This window comes from Arthrobotrys flagrans (genome assembly GCF_004000055.1).
Source record: "Arthrobotrys flagrans strain CBS H-5679 chromosome Unknown unitig_0, whole genome shotgun sequence".
Classification (NCBI taxonomy): domain Eukaryota; kingdom Fungi; phylum Ascomycota; class Orbiliomycetes; order Orbiliales; family Orbiliaceae; genus Arthrobotrys; species Arthrobotrys flagrans.
In genome coordinates this window covers 5,751,233-5,771,706 of record NW_027137550.1, presented here as the reverse complement: position 1 = coordinate 5,771,706, position 20,474 = coordinate 5,751,233, and the positions used below count along the sequence as shown (strand labels likewise).

At 46.6% G+C, this 20,474-nt stretch overlaps 7 protein-coding genes across 7 annotated transcripts; 5 read left to right on the top strand and 2 right to left on the bottom strand.

The window, feature by feature from the left end:
• Positions 1 to 611: 611 nt before the first annotated feature.
• DFL_004697 (uncharacterized protein) lies at positions 612 to 3,112 on the top strand (the record flags this gene model as incomplete). Its single annotated transcript, XM_067633836.1, has 10 exons — positions 612 to 654; positions 762 to 849; positions 944 to 1,019; positions 1,091 to 1,189; positions 1,253 to 1,373; positions 1,436 to 1,971; positions 2,029 to 2,101; positions 2,160 to 2,217; positions 2,275 to 2,920; positions 2,978 to 3,112. 10 exons carry the CDS (start codon positions 612 to 614, stop codon positions 3,110 to 3,112), a joined length of 1,875 nt encoding a protein of 624 aa, XP_067491966.1.
• Positions 3,113 to 5,395: 2,283 nt separating this feature from the next.
• Positions 5,396 to 7,661, top strand: DFL_004696 (uncharacterized protein; the record flags this gene model as incomplete). Its single annotated transcript, XM_067633835.1, has 5 exons — positions 5,396 to 5,628; positions 5,688 to 5,851; positions 5,919 to 6,097; positions 6,164 to 7,412; positions 7,471 to 7,661. 5 exons carry the CDS (start codon positions 5,396 to 5,398, stop codon positions 7,659 to 7,661), a joined length of 2,016 nt encoding a protein of 671 aa, XP_067491965.1.
• A 757-nt stretch (positions 7,662 to 8,418) lies between these two features.
• On the top strand, positions 8,419 to 9,981 carry DFL_004695 (uncharacterized protein; the record flags this gene model as incomplete). Its single annotated transcript, XM_067633834.1, has 1 exon — positions 8,419 to 9,981. One exon carries the CDS (start codon positions 8,419 to 8,421, stop codon positions 9,979 to 9,981), a length of 1,563 nt encoding a protein of 520 aa, XP_067491964.1.
• A 1,538-nt stretch (positions 9,982 to 11,519) lies between these two features.
• Positions 11,520 to 12,815, top strand: DFL_004694 (uncharacterized protein; the record flags this gene model as incomplete). Its single annotated transcript, XM_067633833.1, has 1 exon — positions 11,520 to 12,815. One exon carries the CDS (start codon positions 11,520 to 11,522, stop codon positions 12,813 to 12,815), a length of 1,296 nt encoding a protein of 431 aa, XP_067491963.1.
• A 262-nt stretch (positions 12,816 to 13,077) lies between these two features.
• DFL_004693 (uncharacterized protein) lies at positions 13,078 to 14,508 on the bottom strand (the record flags this gene model as incomplete). Its single annotated transcript, XM_067633832.1, has 1 exon — positions 13,078 to 14,508. One exon carries the CDS (start codon positions 14,506 to 14,508, stop codon positions 13,078 to 13,080), a length of 1,431 nt encoding a protein of 476 aa, XP_067491962.1.
• Positions 14,509 to 15,746: 1,238 nt separating this feature from the next.
• On the top strand, positions 15,747 to 17,501 carry DFL_004692 (uncharacterized protein; the record flags this gene model as incomplete). Its single annotated transcript, XM_067633831.1, has 3 exons — positions 15,747 to 15,834; positions 15,899 to 16,141; positions 16,213 to 17,501. 3 exons carry the CDS (start codon positions 15,747 to 15,749, stop codon positions 17,499 to 17,501), a joined length of 1,620 nt encoding a protein of 539 aa, XP_067491961.1.
• Positions 17,502 to 17,903: 402 nt separating this feature from the next.
• On the bottom strand, positions 17,904 to 19,887 carry DFL_004691 (uncharacterized protein; the record flags this gene model as incomplete). The annotated part of the gene is made up of 6 exons (XM_067633830.1): positions 17,904 to 17,927; positions 17,988 to 18,877; positions 18,943 to 19,161; positions 19,233 to 19,392; positions 19,504 to 19,689; positions 19,774 to 19,887. 6 exons carry the CDS (start codon positions 19,885 to 19,887, stop codon positions 17,904 to 17,906), a joined length of 1,593 nt encoding a protein of 530 aa, XP_067491960.1.
• Positions 19,888 to 20,474: the final 587 nt, after the last annotated feature.

Here is a 20,474-nt window from a genome sequence, read left to right as displayed (position 1 = left end):
GATGAAGAAAGCTAAGGCGCCACACACGGCGAACTTTCAGCAGTCAACAGTCAACGGCGAAATAACTTCTTGGTCATGGATGAAGCGGAAGGAGGCTATTACGCGTTTAGAAGTGGCTTGTACGGGCAAATCCTGACAGGCCTTACCCGGCCATGCAGCCACTGTCATGAACTAGCGTATTAGTTAATACGGACAGTCTTTCTGGGCCTAATTAAAACCATCCGTTCCTCTTTTAAAAAGAATAGAATCTTCCTTACTCGAATATTTAAGAATAGATCGGAGACATTGGAATCGCTTTGAACCATACGTAATCCTGCCTGCTAACTTCACAGCAAAGGCAAGTTAGTCATTTTGGGGAGGGACAAACAGGGCAAGGCAAACAACCCCGCCATTCTTCCTGCCACACCTCACACCACACAGCTGCCATCTTATATCAGCCATCGGCCATTCCATCATATCATCCACTCCAAACTTCGCAGAGCCGCTTTTCTATCAGATATCAGTCCCGTCATTCCAACTTCCGTCGTCTGAAACCCCCGGGGCTCGCTACGGCATACTACTGCCTCTTCTTCACAAGCTAGATCACCGGCTCCCTTCTTCCCTCTATCGCCATGTTCCGCGCCAATAACGCCAACCCTTTCGATGATGTCGTCGGTACGTTTGATCCGCTGTCTTTGCCGGCGATAGATCTAATCCTCTTGGGCGTCTATTCTCCAGAAAATAAATCCAAAGCTAACATAACTATTTCCGATGACATGTAGCCAAGGCGACCGACGAGAACCTCACTTCGGAGAATTGGGAGTACATTATGGAAGCTGTCGACAAGGTCGAAGGTGGCGGTCCAGATGCGTATGTGCTATATAATCGGGATCCTTTATCGCAGCCTTATTTTGAATATCTTGGGATTATGTACGGAAGTTACTGACTGTGTGAATGACGATAGTCCGAGAGAAGTCGTTGGTGCCCTTATCAAGCGATTAGCACATCGGAATGCTCAGGTTCAAATTTATACACTTGAGGTACATATATGCGGTATTTTGCCCGAGAGACAGGACGTAAGGCTAACGGTTTTCGACTTTTTTTTTTTTAGACTGCAAATGCGTTATCGCAAAATTGTGGTCTTAAAGTGCACCAGGAGCTGTCGTCGAGGGCCTTCACGGATGCTTTGCTTCGGCTAGCTGGGGATAGAGTATGAACTTCGCCTGCATACCCGTTCCGGGTTCGATACACTAATGCAATCCTTTTTTGTTAGACCACACATCAAACAGTAAAATCCAAGATTCTGGAGCGTATGGAGGACTGGGCCGAAATGTTCAGCAAGGACCCGAATTTGTTCGTCATGGAACAGGCTTACACGAAACTAAAGTCCCAAAGTGCGATACCTCCATTCCTATATATGCATGATATTGGCTAAATACTAACGGAAACATCTTAGATCCTAGTATACCAGCTCCGTCGAAGCCGACCAAGAACGCCATTACTGATGCCGATAGACTGAAGGAAGAGGAAGACCTTGCTCGGGCTCTCGAAATCTCGCTACAGGATACTAGGAGACAACAGAACTTCCCTGCTGCATCTGCATCTTCGAATTCAAATGCTGCTCAGAAACAACCTGAACCGAAGCCCGAACAACCCCCTGCTAATTCTACAGCCGCTACAGTATCCCGCGTAAGAGCTCTCTACGACTTTGTACCTACAGAATCTGGAGAGTTGGCATTCAGGAAAGGTGACATTATCGCCGTTCTTGAGTCGGTATACAAAGATTGGTGGAAGGGATCTTTGAGGGGACAAACGGGTATTTTCCCGTTGAACTACGTCGAGAAGCTCGCGGATCCTACTGTTGAAGAGTTGCAGAGGGAGGCGCAGACAGAGGCCGAGGTTTTTGCACAGATTAAGAATGTGGAGAAGCTGCTGTCGATGTTAAGCACTTCTAGTGCAGACCAGCATATCCAAGATAATGATGAGATAACGGTAAGACCGATGCGAATCTTAACGAGAGTATGGGAATCTAAACATGGGCGACTGTAGGCTCTGTATCATCAAACACTCTCCATCCGACCGAAGCTGATTGATCTCATCAGCAAGTACCAACAGAAGCGAGGTATTAATGTCCGATCACTGGTTTTAAGGAATCCTACTGACGCAAGGTTCTTTATCAGATGACTTCCAGGCCCTCAATGAGAAATTCGTCAAGGCTCGCCGTGACTATGAAGCATTGTTAGATACATCCATGTCCAACCCCGCAGCGCACGCGTACTCACGACCGCCATATAGCCAAGGATATGGGCCCGGTCCAGAATACGGCGCACCTCTTCCCGGACCTGCCGGAGGACCCATCGGAGGACCACTGGGAGGACCAGTCGGTGGGCCAGTTGGTGGTCCAGTTGGTGGTCCACCTGGTGGCCCCCAGGGATTCTACCCACCCCAGCCGCAACATCAAATGCACCACTCCCCTCCACCACCTCTCAACACAAGTGGCCCATACGGCCCTCCCGATGTTCAACAGGGCGGTGTACCATATCCAGTCTCAACAAGTCCTATCCCTCCTGCTGGATCGAACCTAGCAAATTTCTATGGTGCTCCAGCTGGCCCGATAGGAGGACCGGATGGTCGTAAACCATCGTCTCCGCAAGCTAACACCCTAGCAGGTCGTGATAGACACCCTTCAATAAGTGGTTACCATGACACCGGTGCACCACCTCAAGAACTTGCCACATCATCCTACGAGTCCTCTCAAGACCCGAGCGGCCGCCCCATCTCCCCCTCTCACCCCCCTCAACAAGCCTACAAGAGCTATTACACATACAACCCTCCCACAACCGCAGCCACATCGCAAGGTGCAGGGCCTAGTGGCCCGAGTGGGAATTTCCCCCCCAGTGGTGGTCAGCCGCAGCAACAGCAGCAGCCCAGTTATCCTCCTGTAATTACTAGAACTTCTCCAACTACTGTTAGGGATTCAACTGATACATATCAACAGTACCTGAATAACCGGCCGCAGAGTTGGGTCGACCCGACCGCGGGAGCACAAGGAAACCCGGCAGATTATTATAGGAATAACGAGCTGTTCTTGCCGCAAGGTGGTGGTGGAGGAGCTAAACCGAGGGAGGCTTAAGATGATTTTGTCGGGGTAAGCGAGAGGCATTGGTAGTACGTCGTTATCTTATTATGATGCTTGTCTTGCGGTAGTTGGCAATCGTTTTAAATTTTCATATTTTATTGCTTTCGTTTTTTTATTTCTCGTCGGACTTGATACTAGTACTTTGGGCTCGCTGAATAGCTCGTTGGTTATAAGGGGGGCTGTAATGATATTTTTGTTTCCTCCGCCTTTTCATATAGCGCATTATTGCTGGACGTATTGCTGAAAGCAACATGGAGATTCTTTCTTTTTGATATCGTGCATGTTAGGATTAAATTCAATGAACTATGGCGGCATGTTTCTATGTGGTTAAGAAATTTATACATGTATGTAGGTACACATGAAATTCACATGTGTAGCGGTTATAGTTAGCAATCTTCTTGCAGTTATGGAGCTTGTGTCTTAGGTACTTGCTTAGATTTACCTAGTCGAGGTTTCCGATACGAGATCACTAGAAATAAGGCATACATGGATATCTATGAAATTAGAGGGAAGAATAGTCAAGTAGAGCTTTAATTGGTTTGATACCCAGACGTCACAAATGGAGGATCTTTGCCTAATGTAATACCTAAGTGCCCAGGTACTTATTTGGGAGCAGCGAGGGAGACCTAGGCTAGGTTCCTAGAATCACGCTGGACTCTCGACGGTTTTCGATTATTTGTGTTGCTACCGTTGTAGGAATACTGTGTCACGACCATCCCGCACACTGCAGCTCAACTAGCTGCAGAGATCCGACATCCGAACTTGCTTCAAAGCTACTTGGCATGCTAGTACACCAGTCTAGTATCGAGACTACCAGCACGCTTACTCGGCCGACGTAAGTCTTTATGTCAACGGAATGGTATGTGGGAGATTAGACTGGACACAGCGGGAGTCGACGGGATAAATTGGCTTGGAAGCTTCATAGCTAACGTTACGTAAGTATCTAGATATACTATCAACCCCCTTGTGCTATCGAATCTGAGTATCTTAATTTCTAATATGATAGCGGAACCTATGTATTACACAGAAGTTCATCTATGCATCACGATTGGCAATGAAACATACGGACAACATTGTATTGGCATGGTGAATGGCATTAAGGTGTGGTTATTGCATCACCGACCATGTTACCGATCTCAAGCCGGGATCCGGCACGCATTTTCAGTGTCGACGACAGTCAAGCCGTCGCCAACGTTCGGTGTAGCAATGTCTACGTCATGCTCTCTTTCGAACCGGGTTGGTTCAATAACGTTTACCATGTGGATCACTGTTTTCCATGCTTGCGGCTTGGTGGGCTAAAAAGTCAAGTTTTCTGCTGGTCTAATTTGGGGATAGTGGCAGGGGTTGAATTGTGAGGAACGGGAATATCGACGATGTCACCTCAGCAGTGACCGAATCACAACGGGCACAAAATTGGGCAATCTACTCACAAGCCCATTTCTGAGTGGTACAATCTCGCTCGGGTTTTGGGTTACTTGTGATGTTCTTTCGCTGACAGACCACTATGATATCGATAGTTTGAACGAGTTACCAAAAACCATCGTCGATGGTATGCATATGTAAGATGGCCAAGGTGGAGCGAAGGTACCCAAGCTGTTCTTCGCAGACTCGCCAATTTGCGGACCCATCGCAGTGGTGTTAGTGATCGAGGAATTTATTGGCTACATTTCTAGCTTGGAAGAATTATATGCAGGCGACATGGATATGGACTAGCAGGGTGGCAGGCAGGCAGCGATATTTCCGCTTGCATTCGCAAAGGAGTTCAGTCCAACCGTTCTGGATTTCAATTCCTCTTTCTTCCTCTTGAATTCTTCACTTTCTCAAACCTTTTATCTTCCCATCGATGAGGGTTCAGCTGCGGTTTCCGGTCGCTCGTTACTTATCTTTCTGAGGAAGCTTCGACAATTTCACGTGGAACGAGAGGGATGCTTGTTAGGCGTTGTCAGCAGCGCATATTGCCCGAGTAACAACAACGGCGTCTGTTTACAGCAACACATCGTCCCGCAGACGCTCAGATAGACAGAGCAGCATAAAAACAGCATATCAGATTACCACGCCGGTTCTATATTAAGAATATTTGGCTACGAGGCGGGGGAGTTTGCGGCTCCGAAAACGTTTCTCTTTCCATCAACCCCTCAATCGCTGTTTTTCGACCTTAGGCTGGCCGATTCAGCTATCCACGCCATTTCGCTCTTACCAGGCTGTCGACTGTCAACGGTAAGGCTGAACTGGTTTTAAATATAATCGGTCTAGAAGCACTTTTAAAATCATACAATCATGGCCGGAAGGCACTCACGGGATCATTCCCGCGAGCACTCGCGCTCCCAAAACCGTCGAAATTCTACTCGCCAAAATTCTACTCGCCAAAATTCCACTCGTCGAGAGTCCCGCGACAGATATGCAGCTGTTGATACAGAGGATTCGGGGCAGAAGCACCTACTCAACCTCGCCGAAGCTCTCGGTCCCACGGCCGCCATAATTCGACTCACAGACAGTCCCGATCCGGGGGGGTAGCGGGGGAAGATTTAAGGCGAACCAGAACTTTAGAGAAGTCACAAAGGAGGTCCAGGCCTCCCACCGATGGCGTTATTCCGCTAAGTGAAGAAAGCCTTGCGGCTTTTAATAAAGAAGAGGAGTACAGACGCAAACGTCATTTGAGCCGAGAGGAGAAGAGGGAGAGGAAGACGATGGGTCAAACTAGAGAGCAGAGAAAAAGGAGACGTTGTTGCATATGTAAGTCTTTCATTGGGTTTGGAGCGTTTGGTTTCGGGTGGAAAACCTACTTATGTTTCTGATTTAGTGTGCATCGTTGCCTTCATTATCCTATTGATCATTATTCTTGTTCCCGTCGGCGTGCTGGTGATTGGGAAGAACGACGGTTCGCCCGCTAATGGAGGCAATAATAGCTCGGGTGGAAGTGGTGGCGGTACCGGTGATGGATTGGGAGACACACCAGATGTTAATCCGAATACAATTCCGGCATGTACCTATCTACTAAAGGCTATCGTTCTGTCAGAATATTGCTAACAATAGTTTTCCATCCAGACTGCTGCTAAAGGGAGTTACTTGGATCCATTTACTTGGTATGATACGCGAGATTTCAACACTACTTACACTGCCGAAACAGTCGGAGGACTTTCAGTTATGGGTCTCTTCTCGAAGTGGGATGACAGCGCTCGACCGAACCCGAATGTTCCACCACTCAACGAGGAGTTTGACTACGGCAAGGTCCCCATGCGCGGCGTGAACGTCGGAGGATGGCTTCTCCTTGAACCGTTCATCACACCATCGTTTTTCAAGAAATACGACCTCAACCTGGGTGTAGTTGATGAATATACCCTGTCAGCACACCTCGGCGCTAAGGCTACAGCACAGACCCTCGAAAAGCACTATGCCACCTTTGTTACTGAACAAACTTTCAAAGAAATCGCCGCAGCTGGATTGGACCACGTTCGAATCCCGTACCCTTATTGGATTGTTACTCCTGAAGCGAATGACCCATACCTTCCAAGGGTTGGCTGGAGGTATCTCCTTCGAGGTATCGAATGGGCTCGAAAATACGGCCTGAGAGTCAATCTCGATCTTCACAGTATCCAAGGTGGGCAGAACGGTTGGAATCACAGCGGCCGCCAGGGCATCATCGGGTGGATCAACGGAACCTCTGGGGAAGCGAACGCTCAGAAGAGTCTGGATATGCATGATCAGCTTTCAAAATTTTTTTCCCAGCCCCGATATAAGAACATTGTTACAATTTACGGCCTAGTCAACGAACCCAGGATGACAGCTTTGCCACTCAACGAAGTTCTTAACTGGACTGCGAACGCGTATGAGATTGTTCGTGGCAACGGTCTGAACGCTAAAGTTGTCTTCGGCGATGGTTTCTTAGGTCTCGAAAACTGGAAAGGGAGATTGTCTGGTCTTGAAGGACTTGTGCTCGATGTGCATCAATATGTGATCTTTAATATCGGTCAAATTGCGCAGACCCACACCGGAAAGATCCAGTTCGCCTGTTCGGGCTGGGGCGCGCAGATGTCACAGAGCAATGACCCAACAACTGGATTTGGGCCTACTATGGTGGGAGAATTTGGGCAAGCAGATACTGACTGTGTGCCATATTTGAACAATGTTGGTGCAGGGTCGAGGTGGGAGGGAGACCTCATTTTCCCAGATCCCAGCTCAAGTGTGACGACGCCCAGTTGCCACAATGGTATCAACTGCTCGTGTACCATTCCCAACTCCGACCCGAGTAAATGGTCAGATCTTTATAAGCAATTTTTACTTATGTTTGCTTCAGGTAAGTCCAATGGCCCTCTTCTTTCGATTTTGATGTCCATGCTGACTGGATAGAATAGCCCAAATGGAATCCTTCGAACTCGCCTGGGGCTGGATGTACTGGACCTGGGATACCGAGGACGCTTACCAGTGGTCATACAAGAAGGGTATGGCTGCCGGGATCTTACCCAAGATCGCCTACGAGAGAAACTTTACTTGCGCCGACGCTATTCCAGATTTCGAACTCCTGGGACTATCCGAAGGTTACTGATGAATATATGCTGAATTACACTTCCCCCCCCTTTTTTTTTCTTTTTCTTTCGCTTTTAGATTTTAATGACGGTTTGTAATATGTGAATCGTTCGCTTTTTCTCTTGGGTTTTTCCTTGTCTCTCATGCATCGGGGAAGCTGTTGTGCTACGGGATATCAATGCATGTGCTTCCTCAACCCCTTGGTTTTTTTCAAGTTTTCACCTTGTTACCGCCGGAGCATACGATAGAATAGCTTTCCTTACTTCGCTTTTGGAAGATGAAAGTTTGAACGTTCTCATCTACTTTTTTCTTAAGGCGCCTAGGAGTTCACTTTTCTTCAGCTCATAACTATTCCTCAATATTTCACAACTATTTTCATATACCCTCATACATGCTGTCCCCTCCATGATCTGGTCCCCGGGTTCCCTTCATGCACCTCATGTTCCACACTACTATTTATGTCTTTACGATAGGTTGTTTGTAATAGTAATTTATGTTGATGGAGTCGGTTGAGGGAATCCAACATGCCAAGACCATGTGCAGGAACAATCGTGTTGGGTGACACAAAGATCTGCAAGTTGCCGTGCCAACCTAATCGGGAGGCACGCAGAGTTAATCTCCGGGTCGCTGGGGGTGCTTAGTTTCATCTGATAAAGCCCCAGCCTCCTTACCAAGATGATATCACCGTCCCAAGCTTAGCTCCTTTCCTCTTCTCCTTCCCCTTCCTTCTCCTATCTTGGTCTCTTCACCATCAATTTTGTTGATAGTATTTCAAAATGTATGTCAAATTCAATCCTTCTGCCCTCCTTCCTCTAGGGCTCCTCGTTAGTTCGGTTCTGTCTTCGCCAACATTCCCTCAGCAGCAACCACTCGGTCAGAATGATGACCTTTCGGCCGCTATCCGTATCCATTCCAAGAAACCCGCAGTAGATGCAGAATCACTTGCAGCTACTATCGAAACCGAGAACCTTCTCAAACGAGCAAAGGACCTTTATACCATCGCCAAAATCTCAGAACTCGACTTCGGTCACCCAACCCGTGTGATAGGATCCCGAGGACATGTGGCAACCGTTGAATATGTCAAAAAGGTCCTCAGCAGTCTCGGTGGGTATTATACCCTCGGCGAACAAACCTTCCCGGCTGTATCCGGTTACATCTACGAATCGAGACTTGTTATTGGGGATACTGTTATTCCACATCGGCCTATGAGTCTTACACCGCCTACGAAGAATAAAGAACCCGTTCTTGCTAAGGTTGTGGCGGCTGCCAATGATGGCTGTTCTGAGAGTGATTTTGGAGAGGATGTCAAAGGCGCCATTGCTCTCATCGAGCGTGGGAATTGTTCGTTTGGTCAGAAGTCGGAGAATGCTGGGAAGGCTGGAGCTGTGGCTGCTGTGGTTTATAACAATGAACCTGGGTCCTTGAGTGGAACCCTTGGAACACCGTTGGATCACCATATCGCCACCTTTGGAATTGCTCGTGAGGATGCGAAGCCGATCTTGGAGCAGTTGAAGGCTGGAAAGGAGGTCGATGGGTCTGCATACATTGATTCTGAGGTTAATGTCATCAGAACGAAGAATGTGATTGCTCAGACTGTTCTTGGTGATCCGGAGAACTGTGTCATGCTTGGTGGACATAGCGATTCGGTCGAGGAAGGACCAGGTATCAATGACGATGGATCAGGATCAATGACGCTCCTAGAGGTTGCTGTGCAGCTTACGAAGTTCTCGGTGAACAACTGTGTCAGGTTTGCATGGTGGAGTGGAGAGGAGGAAGGACTTCTGGGAAGTACCTGGTATGCTCAGCATTTGACTCCTGAGGAGAACAAGAAGATCAGGTTGTTTATGGATTATGATATGTTGGCGAGTGTGAACTTTGCATATCAGATTTATAATGCGACTGACGCGGAAGGAGACCCAAAGGGCAGTGAAGAACTTCGAAACTTTTATATCGAAGGGTATAAGGGGCTCGGTGTTAACTACACTTTTATCCCATTCGACGGAAGGAGTGATTACGTGGGCTTCATTGAAGCTGGTATCCCAGCCGGTGGAGTCGCCACTGGTGCCGAGGGTATTAAGACACCTGAAGAGGTTGAAAGGTTTGGAGGAAAGGCCGGAGAATGGTACGATCCGTGTTACCATCAGTTGTGTGACGACTTGACGAATTTGGATGCGACGGCTTGGAATGTTAATGCTAGGTTGGTGGCGAAGAGCGTGGGGAAATATGCGGAGAGCTTTAAAGGGTTCCCTGAGAGGACGCTGGAGAGTGATGAAGTTAAAGCGGAAAGGAAGAAGAGCGCGAAGAAGTGGAAGTATAGAGGGAGCAAGTTGGTTATGTAGGATATAGTCTTGTGCTGCGTGTAGGATACACACATTGTTATAGAGAGGAGTAGTGTAGTACATTAGGCTGGAGATATAGATACCTTGGGCATAATGGATTTGGGTAGAATGCATCGAGTCTTGGTTTCTTGGATTAAAGTACATTAATTTCCTCGGGGGGAATTCTCGAATATCCTGGATCGACATATCGTAGTCTCGAGGTTAGACCAGGATATACCTACTTGAGTAGGTACTTTTATATTTACCTGATTTGCCTTGCATCCCTATACAACCGACAAACTATCGAATTCTTCCCAGGTGCGTGCCCTGAAATTAGCCTCAAGCCTAGGGTTCCACCCTGATATATTATACCTACATTGAATGATAAATTTATATTTTGACTTCAAAGACGAACAAACTACCATCGGAAAAAGTTTTCCGGACTGGAAGATTCGCCTTAACACAACCTACAAAGTAATTTAAAAGCCTCCGATTTAACACTTTGTAGAACGTAGTATGGTTTGAACAACGATATCGATCCCGTATACTCACAGGACACCCTTATACATAAACAGCCCGACTTTACGTTCCGTACTACCCTATGCTAAGTATCTAGGTATTTCAAGTATAATTCCGAGATTCTAGAACCTTCATGCCATAATAGGAAACATATCCTCGTACTTAATACGACCAGGTCTGGGTACGAGACAAACTCTACAATAATAACGAAGTGACAAACGGGAAAACGTTTATAACCCTAGGGGTACACGACGCATCCTTACAGTAATTATAAGAAATAGCTCGATATATACTGTAGTTAGAGTCTACAGTATTCTATAGCCATAGCAGTCTCCAGTTTAGTCGCTAATAGTGATTCGAGGTCCAACTGCATGATAAGGATATCGTGCCCCAGCTGTTTCCCAAAAATCTATATCACCACCTCTCAGTACATTCTCCAGACCGGCAACCCGTGGAGTGACTTCAGGAGCGACGGTTACGGTTAACGTTAGTCGGAAAATCAAAGGTTTTGGGCCCCAGTCTCAAGGCGCATTCATGAATATTTAACACATCTACAATCGATCCAAGTATTTTGACATTTAAGCTTGCTCTAGGGAAAATCCGATTACCACTCGCTCGTCCTTGAAGTTGTGTTACATTTTGTAGCGCAGATCAACACCAATGTCGCGCAACCATGCCGCGCAACCATGTAAGCACTCGGTATTCCACCTCCCCGCATATCCCTGTCGCCAAGCCCTATTTCTAGCTTGCTATTCGCCCACCAACCGGCCTGAACCTTGACTGTGTTTCCAGGGCACACGCATGCTCACATGAGAACGTGGTCATTTCAATGGTGATTGAGTCACAGACAGGATGGCATGGAAACAGCTGTCTTTTCGGAGCACAGCTTGAACGGAGCGTTCTTCTTGCCTCTTTTACCACCGACATAACCAATATCGGTGTCGCAATTTTCAGAAGTCTCCATTGTCCTTTTCACAGAAAGGATCTTTTTTTTCAGAAAGCTTCTAGACTGTACCAATACAAACGAAAACCCCCCAAAAATGACATCCCTAGTTTCCCTCCCACAAGAACTTGTGGACATGATCTTTAACGACCTCACACCAGCCGACCTTGGCAAAGTCAGGTTGTTATCCCAAGACCATAACGCCAGATTCAAGGGACTCTTCCGGTACCTTATTTTCCAAAACCTTCGAATCGATCTACGATCATCATGTGTTGAACGTCTTATCCAATTCGGAGAAAAATGCGAATTAGCCTCTCAACTCCAGAATATTACTGTTCGACCTCGTCAAGGTGAAGAACTCAAAGCCTTACAGATCACTCCGTTGCTTACGAAAGCATTTATGGGGTTACCTGATATAAGGAAAATTGAAATTGATGTAGCGTATGGGACTGGTGGATTTGGATATTGGAAACCGGTTATTGATGCTGTTATTAGGAGCAAGAGTAAGACGGTGGAGGCGGTTAGTGGGCCGAGGTGTGGGATTCAAATGTCGAAATTTAAGTTTTCGGCACTGCAGATGAAGGGGTATCAGACTACCTTTGCGAACCTGAAGACGTTGGATCTTACGTTGGCGGTGCAATGCGAACGCGCTGATCTGGCGGAACAGTTTTGGTCGTTCATTGAAAAGATCGGAAATAATGTTGAGGACCTTACGGTTAGGACTACACGGACGTCTAGAAATACGCCGACACCGAATGCACATGGCGGGTATTTGCCCAAGGAGTTCAACTTACCGAAGTTAAAGGCGCTCAAGCTGGTCGATGTCGCTGTTACACCGATGGATTTGAAGAAGCTGTTAAAGAACGTTGCTACGGAAGCCATCGTTATTTCACAGTGTTGGATGAGGAATCCAAAGGAAGATTGGTTCGAGGTGGTAAAACATCTTCGATACGGAAATTTCGACAAGATCAAAGAACTTCGGCTTGCGCTAAGCGGGCACTACGGAAGCGATAACTACGACCTACCAAATCTGGTGATCGAGAGCAAGGGCGATTGGAGGAACGAGGGGAATAATTGCAAGGTCACACTACGCTCCGGTCTATCAAAACAATACGTCACGCATAAAAACCTTTGGCACGAAATAGGGGCAACCTTTGAGACGGATTGGTTCTGGGATTCATTGACGAATTCGAAATGGACGTCGCTTAGGACTACAAGGTGGAAGAGACTTCAGACTGCGTATGAAACACATAGGTCTGCGATGGCTAAGCTTGGGTATGGCTATGCTTCGGACATTGATACTTATAAGGCGGCTATAGTACAGGAACAGTACGATAGAACGGTTAGGGAGATTAAAGCGGAAGTGGATTCGGATTGTGAGGAGGTCGAGTGATATTTTGATTTCATTTGTATTATCATTTTGATTGTTTTTAGGGAACCTCTGATAGCTAGAGGCAGTATGGTGTAGTCTACACGACCACCATTCGTCCAATACAACCCTATCCCTAAGAAATATAAACACGAAAAGCAGCCTTGGGCCTGGAATGATTCGTCAGAGCCATTTCGTGTGAATAATGAAACCCTAGAAAACGCCGAAGGAAAGTGGATGATAGGATAATAAAGGAAGGAAGGAAGGAAAAGAAAGACATGTGAAGTTAAGGAGCGAAGAAGAAATCAAAGTTGAAGCTTTCGGTCAAAGATTCGAGGGCGTCATCAGAATCATAATCTTGGTATTCCTCGTATGCAAGATCATAATATGAGCTGTAAGCCTCAGCATTGGTCTCTTCGGCTGTATTAACAACGAACGTATCCAGATCAGCTTCGACATCACCTCGTCCCCGTTCACCGTTCGCATCTTTCTCCTTGCATCGTCTGCGTCTCTTCTTCTTTTTGTCCTTCCGGTCTTCGGCATGAGCGGTGAAAGGAGGCTCGATGAGGTCAGGGGTTGGGCAGAGAAGATTATAGAGGGCAGCTACTCGAGTAGCTGCTTGTACGCGGTTCTCCCCAGCCAAGATCCTATTGAGAATGTTGGACATTTTCTTGAGAATCCATTGGTAACCTCCTGGGGTCTCCATCCAAGCATCACAGCTATAGCTGTAGACCTTCTGGGCTTGTTCGGAATAACCTCGAGCGAGCTCCTCGGGGTCTTTCTCGAAAAAGCACCTCCAGACGGCGTAGTTGCCCTCGAAAGCCCTTCCGGCGATTTCGTAAAGGAGATCCAAGTCATCTTCGAGTTTCTTGATGACCTTGTCGTAGCCAGCCAAGGTGTCGATACGACGAATCTTATTATTGTTGTCCATAATATCAAAGTTGTGAAGGTGGGGCTTGATCATATAGACAATGTCAAATGGCAACTCAGCTCGAAGGATTTGCAAGTTGCGCAATTCTTTGACATTGGTGAGTAATTTGAACTTGATGAGGGCGAGCGGAAGGACGAAAGAAGTCGGAGGATCCATGCCGATGTCGTCGAAAGCTCTGAAGAGATTCCTGCAAGGTTCGAAAGCATTCGCTTTGCGAATGTTAAGAAATGGTGGGGGGTCTTTGGCGCTACAAGCGTATTGGTCACCGTTAACTAGCCAGAACCTGATGAAGTCGTAGGCGTCCTGCTGGCTTCCAACACGAAGCATCAAGTTGGCGGTGATACAACGGATCTTCATCGGATCACATCGTCCGAGATATTGAGTAACAATGGCCTCATTACAGGCATTGACGGCTCCACGGTGTGTCTTGACCTTGGCGTAGGCCTTGATAAGATTGAAGCGGGCTAACATGATCCTATAGCAGGAAGCGGTGCAGAAGCACTCGAATTCAAAACATGGAGCTTTCCCATCTTTGATACTAGCGAGAATAACCTTGAGATCTCTGTATTCAGGGCAATTCTTTCGATGGTTGAAGGATTTCTCAGCATCTTCCAAGTTGGCCTTGGCAGCTTCGATTTCGAGGCATTGTTCGGTGTGCTCTTCCCAATGCTCTTGTCGGTGTCCTTCGCTGCAGTAGAAGACGGATTTGCAGACTTTGCAACACCTGTCGGTTCTACAATTGCAGACTTTACATTCGTTCTCGGCGAGTCGAGTATGGACATCCATGTTTTCTCTTCGTGGAGGTAAGACAAACGAAGTTTGTAGTCTTATAGCTTCTGCTACGATATCTCGAGAGGAGCAATAGCACATCTATTGTGCAGTAGAGATATGTAAAGAAAGTTACGAGAGTTAGCTCAAGGGGTTGACCGTAAAGTTTGCTAAAGGTGATTGTCCTTACAATTTAGGTGAGGGTGAGGCGACATGCGAGGACGATATTGATTGGCTGAGAAGGAGAGCGGCTACAAGAAGGCCGTTGAAAGATTCCTAATGCTATTAGGAGTCTGATAAGGCCCTCTGTGATTTGTAGGCGATAATATGATATTGAAGATGATGAAGATGAGTGGAAGTGGTTTGGTGATTTGTCCGTGGTTGCGATTTGTTGGTTGCGGATTGGATTGATGCCGAGCTTAAGACGATAAGACGCTTGCCCTAACCCCCGTCATCAGGACGTTATATAGGACGGACTGAGTGAAAGTCACTTGGACATCTCGGCCCCAATTTCACGCCTACACCTCTCATATTATCTACAGACACTAGCTTAATGGGCTTTTTGAAACCGATGATAGCTTTGACCTCTTGGATCGAAGTATGGACGTCTCTACTAGTTACTGGCAGGTGACACGAATGCATTTGGATAGCTGGTTCCTTGAAGCGAGCCTCAGACACTCAGCTAGGATACTTTCAAAGGCTATTGTATCATAATCTAGATCCAAATTAGTAACATCGATATAATGAGTACCCTGGCGAGCTATCCGACAAGGATGCCCAAAATACCACAAAGTTCTGCGTTGTTTTCCAGTCGATCGATATCTATCTGCAAAAGGCAGGTGCATCTCTCGATCTCTCACTGCATACCCGCCGAACTCCGAATTCTCTTGATCCTTACACTTCAAAGTGACTCAAAAAAATCTCCAAGATCTCGCGTTCGCATCTTCTTCCCCACCAAGCCCAATGTTGTTAGATGCCTAGTACAAATTGCATAACATTTATTACATTACATAATCACGAGGACTATCTTTTTTTTCAGGGGACGCAGTTTTTCGAAGCTTTCGGCAGTTCGATATTATCGATCTTACGCATTGGGCACAAAACGTAGGATATATATAACCACCTACTTAGCTTCCCGAAGATCTAGTTTCCTTTCCTCTTCATCCAGTAAACTTCACTTTTCCTAAAGCTTCAGAGAATTTGGTATACGTTTCAAAATACAACAAAGTCAACGCAGGTTCAAGAATCGACAGAATATGGCTACACAATCAATTGATGCGCTCGTTCGCGAGCATAAAACTAATCGAGCTGCATTTATTGCGAAGGAGAAGGAGAGGCGTCATGGTAAAACTCCTTAAGAATATCCCGTGCGAAAATATTTTAAATATATACTCACCGCGCTCGTTAGACTATGAATTCCGTAAACGAATGTCCCCTCTGGCGGTCGAGGCCGCCGCGGTTGTTCGTGAAATCCGCGAAATCGAAAAGGCCAAATTATGGTCAAAGGTAGCAGAAAGCCAAGAGGAAGTTTATCCTGGGATGGCCTTTACACTTGCAAAGGAGCGAATGGAGAAGACACTACTGTGGAAGGTTGTGAAACGCATGCCCAAGGGTGCGCTTCTGCATTCGCATTTCGATGCTATGTGTGATAGTACGTATCATTCTTTTAAATCCGAGCTCATTGACACGGCTGCGCAGGGTGTTAATATAATTTGCAAATAGTGAGATGGATGTGCGAAGCTGCCATCGAGACCCCTAACGTCCTGGTTGGCGTCCCCAAACCGCTTCTAACGCCAGAAGACTACGCTACAGCTGGACCTCCGACCTTCAGGATCGGCGAACCAGGCTCGGATTCTACCCCATTTACTTCCCCCTCATATGAACCAAATACCCTAGTCCCACTTGCCTTCCAAATCACACCTTCAAACCGCGAAGATTTCATCGACTACTTCATCCGCCACACCACAATTTCCATTCCGGAGTCCTTAAGCCAACACCACGGTCTTCACAACATCTGGCGCCGTTTCCAAGCCGTCTTCGGTATCATCCTAGGAATTAGTCAGCACACCCCTTTCTTTCGGAAGATGGTAACACGCGTCATGTCACAACTTGCTGCGGATGGTGTTCGATACGTTGATATCCGTACTGTTTTCTTCGTACCTGAAAACCCAGAAGACAGACATAAAGGCGCATATCAGCAACTTGCGGCTTTTAAGGAAGAACTTGAGGCTTTTAAAGCTACTCCGGAGGGAAAGAACTTTTGGGGTGCACGGATCATTTGGACGACTCTTCGAATGCATTCCCGCGAGTATATTGAGGAAAATATGAGATACTGTGTTGAGGTATACAAAAAGTTCCCAGATATCATCGCTGGCTTCGATCTAGTCGGCCAGGAAGACCTTGGTCGTCCATTGGCAGATCTAATCCCCGAGCTCAAATACTTCGAAACCCTCTGCGCTAAAGAAGGCGTTACGATTCCATTTTTCTTCCACGCCGGAGAAGTCAACTCCGACGGTGACGTCCACGACGAAAACCTATTCGATGCCATTCTCCTAGGTACTAAGAGGATCGGTCACGGATTCTCCATGTATAAACACCCTCTTCTCATCGAGGAAGTCAAGGAACGAAATATCTGTCTCGAAGTCTGCCCGATCTCAAATGAAGTGCTGAGACTAGCCAGTTCGATATTATCCCACCCGCTACCCTCGTTCATGGCAAATGGAGTTGCGGTAGCACTTGCTAATGACGATCCGGGTATCTTGGGACAAGGTGCTACGGGGATGAGTCACGATTTCTTTCAGGTACTTCAGGCATTTGATAACGTTGGGTTGGAGGGAGTTGGAGATTTGGTGGAGACTAGTGTGATGTTTGCAGCTTTTGAAGGTGAGGAGGTTGGGGTTGTGAGGCCTGGTGGGTTGAGGGAGAAGTATTTGAATGAATTGAGGGAGGAGTGGGAGGAATTTTACAAGTGGATTGTGGAGGAGGTTAAGCCGTTGGTTGCGACTTTGTAAGGTGGTTGGACTCCTCACAGGTAGATTTTTATGGGTGTGGCTTCTTTTTAGAAAATAACCAGTTATTTTGGAGTTTATTCAACATGATAGGGAATTCGGGACGGCGTCTAAGAATCTTCAACAATTGCATGAGGGATTGACTGGTGGAGGAAAATCCCTAGTTTAACACGGTTGTGACCATGTACTATATTCAACAGAGGGTATTATTAAATATGGCTGGCGAGGAGGGTGTTCAACAGTAGCGAGATTGTAACTACCACCGCCTGCAGCGAGCGTTCAACCAGGTCCTGCCTTTTGTCTAATGTTCACAAGATGATATTCAATATAACAGGTGCTATGACACATTGTAACTTTTCCTTTATAATTCCAAACCTGATGTACCCAATTGCGTGAGAATTGCCATCAGTCGTCGAAAAGGCCTTTAACCTAGAGTAAACATGAGTATAAAAAACTATCACGGTAGAATTTGAGATGTGGGCTACTTACCACATTCTTCCGCTGGGTCGCCTCTACATAGCTTCCTGATTCCTCTACTCGCCCCTCCCGTTGCTCCTTCTCTTTCCCCGCAACTGCTTTTCCTTTGTCCGCATTAACCGCTCGTTCCTGTAATTCTACAAACGAAACCCTCTCCGACCCTAACGAGGCATCCCACCCAAGTACATCCTCACCATCAAGGTCATCCAATAATGCTTCAAACTGCTCATCACCAGCGGGAGCAGGCGACGGACCGAATACATCGTCATCTTCATCCATAATAAACAAACTCTGACTCTGCCTAGGCTGTAACGACCCTCTAAGTCCCGTCGAAAGTGAAGATTGCCGGGTACCCGATACCAACGCCGGTGAATCCTTACTATTTGGCACCGCAGACACAGACCCACCACGAGGAGTAACTCGCAACGGCGGTGGCGGCATCTCGACTGGTACAGATTCAGGTCTTGAAGCATCCTTCGTAGCAACCACAGGTTGTGCTGACGCCGTTGGCGGTACCGTAGGTGTAACCGACGTTCTTGAAACAACCGATGGTTCCCTAGTCCTCGCCACACTCCCAGTCCCACTACCGGGAACTGCACTCCTATGGCTCATAATCTTTGCCACCGGTTCCGCTTTCCCCACTGGTCCCGCAGCCCCCTTCTTCCGCGTCATAAGCGTGAATTCGCAAAACATGCCGTTCTGGTCATAGGTTATCTGCATTGGCTGACCGGGTTCACCGTATACAGCTTGTATCTGGACGTGCTCGAACGTTCCCGCGTGGGTTACTATTGATTTAAAGTCCTTTACCGAGACGGCGATGGAGGTGTCTCTGGCTACTTGGAATTCGTTAAATTCAATGAGGTCGAGTTCGATGGAGGTTTGCAGTGGCGTCTTTAGGATATCTACGGGTATAGATATTTAGTAAAAGTTTGGCACGAAGAGGCGGAGGAGAGGAGGGAATACGTACGTGCGCCGTCAATAACTTTTAGTGTATAACTCGTAAAGTTAACTCGTTCTTCATCATCAGCCGCAATTTCTAAATGCTCTGTTTTAGGCCCAAAGTGTTCCATCCATTTCTTCAATTCAGTGGCTCTGATGGCCCATTTGTTGACACCCCACTCCTTTAAGAAACTGGCATGTATTATATCCGCTTCTTCGTATTGGAGACGAAATGTCTTCGTTATACCTGTACAATGCTCGAGAGCCATCAGATAGACTTTATCTCCTGGGAGCTCCTGTGGGAAAAGATTGATTTACCTTGCCTGCAAACTAGCTTGACAACAAGTCTGCATTGTCCTTTATTTGGCTTCTCTTGAAGCACGATCTCGCACCTGTCAATTCCTCCTACCACATTCTCGTCCCGTTCCTTGTTGATCGGCTCTTGGACGTATCTTCCGCGGAAAACAGGGAGCAGCGCCTATCAAAGCTCAAGAATCCAAAATCGTCAGTATATAAACTCTTCCTCAGCACAAAAGATCTTAATAAATCTAAATCGGGGAGATCAATTTTTTTTTCTTTTAGTTCGTACCTTAACATTCATCTTACACTTAAACGCCCCTTCCTCCGACCTCTGCGACACCTGGCTGCCGCCATTACTTCCAAACGACAGTTTAGTAGGGTCTGGTACAAAATTATAAGAATCGCAAAAGGTATCACCGGCAAGGCATATTAAAATGTGAGCCGAGTGGGTCGGATTCAGAGTTCGTAGGTTAAGCTATATACGATTTTACAATCGTTAGTTCTTAAAAACGCAAATAAAGGACATTTACATTAGTCCTGGAGGTGATTTAAAATATACCTTGTTCCTTCTAGCCTCCAAGGTAACCGAATCTCCAAATTTTGATAAACAGGTGAGTGCTTCGTGTAACCTGTCGACAGCGAGTGGGTTAAGGGTTATTTGCAGCGTCGACATGTTTGTTTTCAGTTTATTCTGCGTTGCGAAACGTTGGAAATGGGACAAAAGTGTGTAAACAACGCGAGCTTTGGATAGTATTGATCATAAGCTCGATGGGAGAAGTATACGATGTGGCGATAGGATATTATATACTATTAGGCTGGAAGGAAGCTATGAAATGGTTAAGATCCAAAGGCATCGCGGTTGTGGTGGTGTTTTGTCATGGTCGCTTGACGTGATGGATGAGGCGAAATCGAAGGTTTAGGAGTGCAGGTTGGGCCTCGATAAACTTAGCTTGGTTATGGCTGTAAACGTTGATTCAAATGATTATTTAAGACCACGGCTGCAGTATTTCATTTTATACGTAGTGAATCGTTAATTTATTCTACAACCTTCTTTCTAGAATTCTCTAATAACAATAACTTGCTCCCTCCTCTTCCAATCTTCCTGCTTGTAGAAAAACTAAAGTCACTGTAGGTCACAGTACTATGACTTTAACGAAACGGTTACAGATCTTGTCTTACATAGCTGGCTCCTCGTTATATTTTCGATTTGCTTTGTATTCCAAGCTGCTACCGCTTTCGCAGCCGCTTAGCTGGTATCAT